Raw genomic sequence first — 10,780 nt, forward strand, 5'->3', positions numbered from 1 at the left:
CACCATGCTTCTCAAAATGAACACTACCTGATTGTGTTACAGTTGTTTGTTCAAAACTAATTACAGTTATCTTGTTACCACAAGACTTGGTTATTCCAATTCTTTCCTTGCTGGTTGCCTTTCATCCGCACTATATAAAATCAAGCTCATCCAAAATTCTGCTGCAAAATCTGACTCATACCAAGTCCAATTTGCCCATCAGCTGATGCCTGACTTACATTAGCTCCTAGTCCATTAGTGTCTAGATTTCAAAACTCTCTTCCTAGTTCTCATGCTCATTCTGATTATTCCATGATATTTCTCCTTCTCCAGCCCTATAATCCTCCCTGCTTTCTGCGCTTTCCCATTTCTGGCCTCATTTATCAATAGAAATGCCTTTGATCTGTACTGCGTATTTCCCTCCCTCACCCTCTCGACCTCTTGAACTTTACTTTTTTCAAAAGCACTCCTTAAATCTCATTATTTTAATCAAGCTCTTTTTCACTTCTCCAAGTACTTCCTAACGTGAATTACAGCCAGAGTTTATTTCATAAACCTCCAATGAAGCAACTTGGCATGTTTCATGACATTAAAGGGCATAATATAAATGTAAGTTGCTGTTGACATTTCTAGATATAGCTCATGTGAACAAGCTATCAGCATTTTAATTGCAGCATTTTGCTGCATTAAAGCTGTTGTGAAGCAGCCAATATACAATGCATTGGTTTCAGGCAAAATTCATTCCAATTCATGGGCAAACTGAATCGTATTCAATTTTGTGGCAGCCTTTCACAAAATGAGGGCAGCATGGTGGCTCAGTGGTTAGCACTGCTGCCTCACAGAGTCACGGACCCAGGTTTGATTCCAGCCTCAGGTGGAGTTTGTGCATTCTCCCGGTGTATGCGTTGATTTCCTCCAGGTGCTCCCATTTCCTCCCACAGTCCAAAGATATGCACATTAGGTGGATTGGCCATGGGAAATGCAGGGTTATTGGGATAAGGTAGGTGGGTGGGTCTGGCTGGGACGCTCTTTGGAGTGTTGGTGTGGACTTAATAGGCTGAATGGCCTGCTTCCACACTGAAGGGATTCTATGGTTTAATTCCAAGTTGCTGTGCATTATATCGCCATTTCATTTTGAGCTCTTGTTACATAAACTGCACTACTAACATTGTACAATTGTGACCCCACTGATGGTAACACCGGACAATTTGGATTCTTAGTGAAACCTGGCTTGTTAAAACAAATTTTAATTTTTGCAATTTGGTTATGTGGTATTTCAAATATTCACAGGAGTCTGCTAATGTACTTTTAACAGAAGCAAAAATATTTGTTACACAAAAGACAAAAGTAATATTATAAGACAATTTTAAAAGATCTAATCATAAACTGTCTGAGAAGTGAGGCTGCAGAGGGGGAAATGAAGCCTCAGAGGGGGGAAGAAATGCAAAAATTAGGGAGGGGGCTGAAATTGAAGAAGAGCAGTTGCAATTGTGATGATTTAAGCAGCCAATATACAGTGCATTGGCTTCAGGCAAAAGTCATTGCAATACATGGGCAACCTGAATCATACTCAATATTGTGGCAGCCTTTACTCTCACAACATGATGGGTTGTGCCATGGTGCTCAACTGTGTTGCAAATTGCCTCCTGTGACTTAGAAAGCCCATTCTGGCATAGTCATATCAGCTGCATTGCTACAGCAGAGTACAGTGCGCTGAGATGAGATACAGTGCGTGGTACCTGGCTCTCCTCTGGCCTAGAGAAGTGACCTTTTCACTTCTATGTGTCTCTTCCAATGTTTTTTGAGATAGTCTCCAGAGGTCACAGCTATCAGCAAGAATCTGCCAGTTGTAAGTGTCTATGCCCACCATTTTCATATCAATGGCTCAACAGTGCACATTTGCTGATGGAATTAGCAAGTTCCAGGACCTGATGTAACTGATGATCTTGATCTACCAAGAAATGCCAAGATCTCAAGTTCAGATCTTGGTCCATACTGATTTAGTTGATCTTAGTTGTAATGATGTATCATTAACATGGTTATGATCCTAATAACACTTTCTGGAGAAAAATAAAGAAATACCCATTATATCACTGGAAAGGAACTGTTAGATAGGACTTACTGTAATAATCCAATTAAAATCAACAGAACTCAAACATTAGTTAACAGGTAAAGGATATTTCAAATAAAAAAGTAAATTGCACAGTAAATTGTTGATACACAAAAGATTTGCTACCCATAGTTATTAGCATTTCCAATCACATTGTTTTTCTGCACAAATATGGAACCACACTCAATCTCACAACCTGTCCAATTCGGCATTCATTTTGTAAGATCTCTTAATTCCCATCCAACCCTTTCATCTCCTAAGTTACATTGATCTTCTCTCTTATAGATAATGACAATCCTAATAGTTCACAGTCCACAGACATCCCTTTTTTCTGACCTGGTGTATTCTTGAACATTAGTAAATAGAAAACTGTTCTATTCAAATAGACCTGGGTTTACTTTTTATCTTGCACTGATTCTGTGTTCTCAAGTGCCAAATCTATTGTAGTTAGCTTTCTATTAATTGTTTGCTTCCTGGTCATTGATCCCCATGGTAACCTGAGCTCACATAAGCATTAGGTATCCATTGATGTCATAGTCAAGAAACCAATTAATGTACTTTCACAATGTTCCCAGCATAATTATGTTCTTAAAAGATCATGACACAAAGAAAATACAGGCTTTTACCAACACAATGGTCATCGCAATATAGCTGTAAACCTATAAGAGATGAAATTCAACTTTTAGCACGTGTGCAAAGCAGGCAGCGGCAGCTTTTTCTGTATGCATCCTACATGATTCCTTTTCAAGATCATTTTTATAAGTGTACACTTAAAGACTAATAATAAGATTTTGCTGTTGCACATGAAAGAATCAGTGGTAATTCTTAGTTGAAACACGTATCCAAGAACAGTTAATTTGCCATGGTTTTTGTTCTTCCATGGTTCATTCCTTTGAGAGCAAAATAATAACATTAGATCTGAAGAATTTAATCTTTAACTCTCAGGCAAACGTTTTGTTCATTAATTCCATCAAGCTTTAGAGAGGGAATTGCATTCTTATGCTTATGTGCACAAGCTATGCATCAGGAATCTCACACACTACTCAATGTTTAGATTAGGTTCCCTACAGTATGGAAACAGGCCCTTTGGCCCAACCAGTCCATACCGCCCTACAAAGAGTAACCCACCCAGACCCATTTCCCTCTGACTAATGCACCTAACACTATGGGCAATTTAGCATGGCCAATTCACCTGACTTGCACATCTTTGGACTGTGGGAGGAAACCAAAGCACCTGGATGAAACCCACGCAGACACGGGGAGAATGTGCAAACTCCACACAGACAGTCGCCTGAGGCTGGAATCGAACCTGGGACTCTGGTGCTGTGAGGCAGAGGTGCTAACCACTGAGCCACCATGCAACCCATCATTTAGTTCTGAAAAGCATTGCAGATGCAGAAGAAACTTTGCATTGAAACGATTAAAAGTATCCAACCTCCTGAAGATGTACCACCACGAAAATAGGTTTCATATAATTTAAAATCTTACTGTAAAAGTATCAATTCATTGACATGAATCATCAGAAATATGGCCCAAGTCTTGTGGTCAGCATGAGTGTTAGGTGCAGTGATGGGTCCATGACGATTTCTGTGAGCCTACCCCCTTTTCACAAATTTTCTGTTGGCATTTCCAATCCCAGCTGAGGCATGGAAGGGTCAGCAGAGTTTTTGAATGGGAAGGCTGAAAAGCTGGACAAAGACATGGCAAACTCCTCTTTATGGCAGTAGCCATTGTACTCAGCTACATCTTTAAATGTCCAATCATTTCTTTGGGTTAGTGAGTGGTTGATCATTTGGTGGGGTTGAGTGAGAAAGGGTAGTCAAGTTGTTCAGGGGTAATTGGTTTGGGTGGAGTTGCAGGCGAGAGGGCGTACAGTCTGATACAGGTAGGAGTGGATCAGTTTGAAGGGGATGTCGCATTGGGGAGGGAGGGGATATGATTGGGAATGCCAGATGTGGTGACCAGTTCAGTTACACATATTAATCACTGAAATAGTGTAACATTTCTTGATTAAATTTCCAGATAAGTTCCACACATCTGGTTCATATCTCTGATACTGAGATCAGTGTTGGGAGATGTTCACAGAGGATCAGAGGCAGTGAAGACCAGTGCATTGAAAGCCTAAACTTCCCAAACAATTTAGCACATGCACTCACATGTCAGGACTTCTAATGGGTCTTGACATGCATTTTGTTTTTAGATTAGATTACTTAGATTAGGTTACTTACAGTGTGGAAACAGGCCCTTCGGCCCAACAAGTCCACACCACCCTGCCGAAGCGCAACCCACCTGTATCCCTACATTTACCCCTTACCTAACACTACGGGCAATTTAGCATGGCCAATTCACCTGACCTGCACATCTTTGGACTGTGGGAGGAAACCGGAGCACCCGCAGGAAACCCATGCAGACACAGGGAGAACGTGCAAATTCCACACAGTCAGTCGACTGAGGTGGGAATTGAACCCGGGTCTCTGGCGCTGTGAGGCAGCAGTGCTAACCACTGTGCCACCCGCATGTCTCAGTTTACATCCAAACTCTTGGTGATCTGGAAAATTCAATCAATTAACTAAGTTACACCAGAAATATGCAACAGTTAAATGTCAACATATCAGTATTTAAGAATAGATGAAAGAGTTGCTTAATGGAAAAGAGGTAAAGGAAAATGGGATTAGGTGACATGGAGAAAACATTTACACATCAGTTGAATCAAACAACCTTGTTTCTGCTGTAAATTCAATGAAAAATTGTGAAAAATATCCATACTTTACCACTGAATCTTACAGTTTGCAAGTAATTGTACTGTAGGCTATTCTCATTAATAATGTATTGTTACATCTTTCATATACTAGCAAATATAGAGAGGGAGATCTTTCTGCATGATCTCACATCATAAAAGGCATGATAGTGATGAGTCACTTTATACGTCATTATTGGACACATAATGGTCACTCTAATTTTACTCAACAGGAAGTTACTCGTGCTCATAAAGGTTGGGCACTCGATAGTGTGGTTTTGTGCAATGAAGTCAGCAAATGGATGAAAGATGACATCACTGCTCCCCCCTCAGAGGGAGTCTATGTGTACGGGCTGTATTTGGAGGGAGCTGGATGGGATAGGCGGAATGCAAAGCTCATTGAATCTAAGCCTAAAGTGCTATTTGAGTTGCTACCTGTCATACATATTTCCGCTCAAAATAACTTGAGTAAGTATGCAATACATTTTTAATTCTTTAAAGTAACTAAGTTGAATTTAGAATATTAAAGTCATGTAATATAGATATGCCTAATAAATATTAATGAATAAGGTTGAAAATTACAGTTCATTATGAAGTATTTGGAGAATTAACACTGGTAAACATTGGTTGAAAAAGTCTGTATTAATTGTGAGCCTCATTAATCCTTGTTCCTCTGGATCTACATAAAATGAATGCTGACAGATTTGATAATTGAATGCAGATTTGAGAGAATATCGACAGCTTTGTGTACACCCTGACCATTGATTTTTGCTAAAGCCATTTGACATGATTTTCAGTACTCCTTTTCTACATGATGTTTACTTTTCTGTGTTTATTTTAAATTCATTAATGGAATCTAAAACTCTGAAGCATACATTCTGATGTCCCCTGAGTCCCAGTTGTCATAATTTGCAACCTCATATAATGAGATACAATCTTACATTGATCCCCCATTCCCCAAAAACTCATTTACAAATTTCGATCATACCTATTAAGTTCCTCCATGACATTACCTTGTTGAACTCCTATTATCTCCTCAAACCTTACTCCGGAAAGGTTAATTCTCTGTCTAATTTTGGTCTTCTAGTCAGTTTTTAAAAAAGTTATACTTCTTAAGTAGTCAAGAGATTTAAATTTAGAATGTAGGGTATGGGATATCTCATTTCTAAGTGACATTTTCAAGGGGTGGCTCAGTGGTTAGCCCTGCTGCCTCACAGCGCCAGGGACCCAGGTTTGATTCCAGCATGGGGCGACTGTCTGTGTGGAGTTTGCACATTCTCCCCGTGTCTGCGTGGGTTTTCTCTGGGTGCTCCAGTTTCCTCCCACAATCCAAAGATGTGCAGGACAGGTGAATTGGCCATGCTAAATTGCCCATAGTGTTAGGTGCATTAGTCAGAGGGAAATGGGTCTGGGTGGGTTACCCTTCGGAGGGTCGATGTGGACTGGTTGGGCCAAAGGGCCTGTTTCCACACTGTAAGGAATCTAATTTGATTCAGGGCAATGACTGAATTTGTTAATATTCACTTTTGAAGATTCTGTGTATTGTATCTGCACCGCTTAGCCTTTCTGAATTCCTACTGTAAATGTGTTTGTTTGTTTTTTCACCAAGGCCCCAAGGATCCTCGGTTATATTCATGCCCAATTTACAAAAAACCAGTTCGAACTGATCTAAACTACACAGCCACAGTGGACCTGCGAACAGTTCAGCCCCCTGAACATTGGATTTTACGTGGAGTAGCACTTCTTTGTGATGTCAAATAAACATGATTTAGCAGAAATTGGGAAAATCACCCCATCAAACTCACTGACATATCTGCAATTGTTTTTAATATACATTTCAACCTTTTAGCTTTACTGCAAGTTAATTTTCTAAAATGTTTCTGGTTCAAATACAGAACAAATAAAGAATGTAATTTTGTGGCTGTGATGGAGATTTTTTGTTTGAATTAATGTGATATTAGATATTTATTGATTTAAGTTTCTATAATTATTTTAATTTTGACTGTGAATGCATCTTGTATGGATATGATGTATCAAAGTGTTTTTCCCAGACTCAAATACAAAAGTTGAAAAATGCTGTGTTGGTGATAGCCAATTCTATTTTAGTTTATTTTGTACACAAAGCTGAGTCTGAATCCCTTCGAAGTCCACCTGCCGAAAAAATCTTCAAAGCTGAAGAGATTTAAACTGATATGCCGTAAGGCATTGATGTTTGTAAACATGCTTTTCAATAAAGTGCAAATATCCACAATTATTTTGGAAGTAATCTTTCCGCCAAAATTGTCAACAAATTTTATAAAAGTATGACAAAATCCTCAGTTTTATAGAAATATCGTAAATAGCCTGTTTAAATACAGGTACAAATGCAAAACTTCTGTGAGAGCTCATTCAGAGTATCAAAATATTACTTTAAAGCTTGAAAAAAAAATAACAAAATGCCATTGAAAGCATGCTATTTTATGCTGTGTTCATTGGAGCTGAATGCTAGAAATTTTCGATTGCCACTACTTACCTCCCTAAATGCCAGTACCTATTGATTGTGATTTTAGAAGGCTAGACAAAATACATTTCTAGTGGGAGAATAATACTTTCTACAGTATATATTGTAACATCAGTGCCATGAATCACATATTGTACATACTGTCGTGAGCAATGTCATGGAAAATCCATTTAAATTCATAGAATAGATTTTGTTAAACTGTCGTATGAAGACTGCATTTCAACACTCCAACCTGTAGAGTTTTCCTCCCGATTCCCATTGCTTCCAGTTTTATTCAAGCTTCTTGATGCCACATTCAGTTGGATGCCAAGTTGATGTGAAGGGCAGTCTCTGCGCCTCACCATTGGAATACAGCTTTTCTGTCTCTTTTTGGACTGTAATAGGGTCAGGAGCAGACCAGCTCAGGTGCCCTCAAACTTAGCATCAGCGAGCAGGTTGTTCTTTTGCAAGTGCTACTTGATAGCACTGTTGGTGACTCTTTGTATTATTTTGGTGATGATCAAGAGTAGACTGAGGAGATGGTAATTGACCGGGTTGAATTTGTCCTGCTTTTTATGAGCATAGAGTCAGGCAGATGGAAATGAACCCTTTGGTTCAATTCGTCCATGCCAACCAATTTTCCCAAACTAAACTGGTTCCATCTGCCTGTGTTCGGCCCATATTTCTCTGAACCTTTCCTATTTGTGCACCTGTTCAAATGTCTTTTAGACATACCTGGGCATTGTTCCACATTGTTGGTAGATGTCAATGTTATAGTTGTACTGGAACAGCTTGGCTAGGGGTATAGGTAGTTCTGAAGCACAAGTCCTCAGTACTATTGCTGAAACATTATCAGGGATCCATAGGCATTGCAGTATCTAGTGCTTTCAACCATTTTTTGATAAAACGTGCTGATAGAATTGACTGAAGACTGATATCTGTGATGCTGGGAACCTTGAGCAGAGGTCAAGATGATCATCCACTGGAAGGTGGATGCAAATTCTTCAGTCTTATCTTTTGCATTGTGTGCTTCATGTCATTGATTAGATCCCTACAGTGTGGAAACAGGCACTTCGGACCAGCAAGTCCACACCGTACCTCCGAAGAGTAACCCACCCAGACCCATTCCCCTACATTTACCCCTGACAAATGCACCTAACACTATGGGAAATTTAGCTTGGCCAGTTCACCTAAACTGCACATCTTTGGATTGTGGGAGGAGCGCACACAGCAACAGTTGCCCAAGGTGGGAATCGAACCTGGGTTCCAGGTGCTGCAAGGCAGCAGTGCTAACCACTGAGCCACCGTGCCGCCCTTAGGGTGGAGTGCTGTGTGGAGCATTCTTCCCTTGTTAGTTACTTAATTGGCCACAACCATTTTTAACTGGATATTGCAGGTCTGATCTATTGATTATAGCATCACTTACATTGAGTATTGCATTGTTATTTATACTTCAGTTTGTGTGTGCCCATACAAAGTCTGTCCCATATAGCCCAGTGATAATGCCACACAACACGATGGATAGTATCCTTAATATGAAGACAGACTTAGTTTCTGCAGTGATTGTGGTGGTCACGCCCATTGATGCTGTCCCAGATAGATGCATCTGTAACAGATAGTTTCTCTTATTCACTTATGGGATGTGGGCATCACTAGCTGGCCAGCTTTTATTGCTCGATCCTAGTTGCCCTTGAGAAGGTGGTGGTGAACTGCCTTCTTTAAGGTTGATCCACAGTGCCCTTAGGGAGGGAATTCCAGGATTTTGACCCAGTGACATTGAAGGAATGGCAACATATTTCCAATGTGGAGGAGAGCAAGTCAGCTTGGAGGAGAGCGAGCCCAGCACAGCAGCGATGGAGGTCCCCTGGCATCTGCAGTGGCAAGAGCAGACAGACCGAGATCCGCCCAGCCACTGCGGCACTATCGAGTGTGGTGAGGTTGAGCCCAATGTGGAAAAGGTCAAGCCTTAGCATGGAGGAGTTCAAACCCTTGTGGGGAACGTGAGCTGAGTATGGCTTAGCACTTAAGAAGGACTGCAGTGTTGAACTTTTAACTTTATTTCTTTATTTTTCTAATTTATATTAAGAAGAACTTTAATGTTGAACTTTTAACTATATTTCCTTATTTTCTCTTCTTTATCTAAGATTCTGTGCCGAGCTTCCTTTGTACCTATGATGATTTTGGGCTTGGCAAAATTGTACACTTTTCACTGTACTGATGTATCCTTGTACTTACATACACGTGATAATAAATTCTAATTCAGAAGTCAGGATGGTGTGTGGATTTGACTACTTGCAGGTAGTCGTGGTCTTGTGCATCTGCTACTCTTATTATTCTAGATGGAAATGGTCATGGGTTGAGGATATTTGGTGAATTTCCGCAGTGCATCTTGTAGGTAGTGCACACTGTGCTACTTTGGTGACAATGAGTTTAGTTTTTCCCACTTGTTTTCCTCACTACTTGCTGCAGACCCAGTCTAGCAGCTATGTCTTTTAGTACTTGCTCAGCTTGTCACTGATGCACATTGAAGCCCTCCATCCAGAGAACATTCTGTGCCCTTGCCACTCTCAGTTCTTTCTCTCATTGGTATTCAACATGGAGAAGAACTGATTCATTAGTCAAGGAAATGGGGGAGGACAGTGATATTCAGTAGGACATGTCCTTGCTTATGTTTGACCTGATACCAAGAGGCTCCCAGTGATCCAAAAATAATGTTTTCATGTGCAAGAGGCTCTGCCCACCAAATCATCTCACTGAATAAGTGTAGATAGACAAAAGTGTAGATAGCTGCTCACCTGCAAGATACATCATAAAATCATTATGTTTGAACAAATGTTCACAGACCAGAATGTGAATTTGAAATAAGAAGTTTTTGCAATCACTTATTGCTGCTTTCAATTATAAACATAAAGTTAGTTAAATTTTATTGACTGGCAATACCATTTGCAAGAGCTATTATTTCATACTAAGATGCGGTGATGCATCATTGATCTGTTTCCTCGGGTTTTGATTCTTCGAAGATGTAGAAACTGACATTTTCTAAAGGTCATTTTGCTTCAGTACCCAAACAGAGGACAAAATAACAAGCCTTTTTTTGTTGTAAGAAAATAATTTCTTTCAATGTGGCATTTTCTAAACTATACTGAGAGAATTGATGTATTGTGTGAACACACTGTAATTCATTGATGAATCATGTCTCTTGGAAGATATAACATTTCAAACTAATCCCTGGGCTAATTGAAAGAGACTTTAACCCAGATGATGATAATCATACCCTTTCCATTTAAGCCAGTACACACTAACATAAGTATATAGGTACAACAGTAAGCTATTCAGCCCCTCAATATTCTTCAATCATTCAAGTGGCTAATCTGCTTTGTAACCATAGCTTCAATTTAATTCCAGATTTCTTTTATGCCCTTGCCTAGAAAATCAATTTTGCAAATTCAGATTTAAAGTGATTTAAATAAATGTG

The 10,780-nt window shown here is 39.7% G+C and overlaps 1 protein-coding gene across 2 annotated transcripts in view; it reads left to right on the plus strand.

Annotated features, from left to right (window-relative positions):
* Nucleotides 1–7,077, plus strand: part of dnah5 (dynein, axonemal, heavy chain 5) — a 343,383-nt gene extending 336,306 nt beyond the window's left edge. For both annotated transcript variants that reach the window (XM_043689617.2, XM_087987009.1), the window contains 2 exons: nt 5,060–5,294; nt 6,436–7,077. In XM_043689617.2, the coding sequence (XP_043545552.2) occupies nt 5,060–5,294; nt 6,436–6,587 (387 nt within the window). In that variant the 3' untranslated portion in view covers nt 6,588–7,077. The remainder of the gene's footprint in view (nt 1–5,059; nt 5,295–6,435) is intronic.
* The last annotated feature ends 3,703 nt before the right edge of the window (nt 7,078–10,780 follow it).

This window comes from Chiloscyllium plagiosum, unplaced genomic scaffold, assembly GCF_037043375.1.
Source record: "Chiloscyllium plagiosum isolate Xiang-an unplaced genomic scaffold, Cpla_swu_hap1 HiC_scaffold_5, whole genome shotgun sequence".
NCBI classification, from domain to species: domain Eukaryota; kingdom Metazoa; phylum Chordata; class Chondrichthyes; order Orectolobiformes; family Hemiscylliidae; genus Chiloscyllium; species Chiloscyllium plagiosum.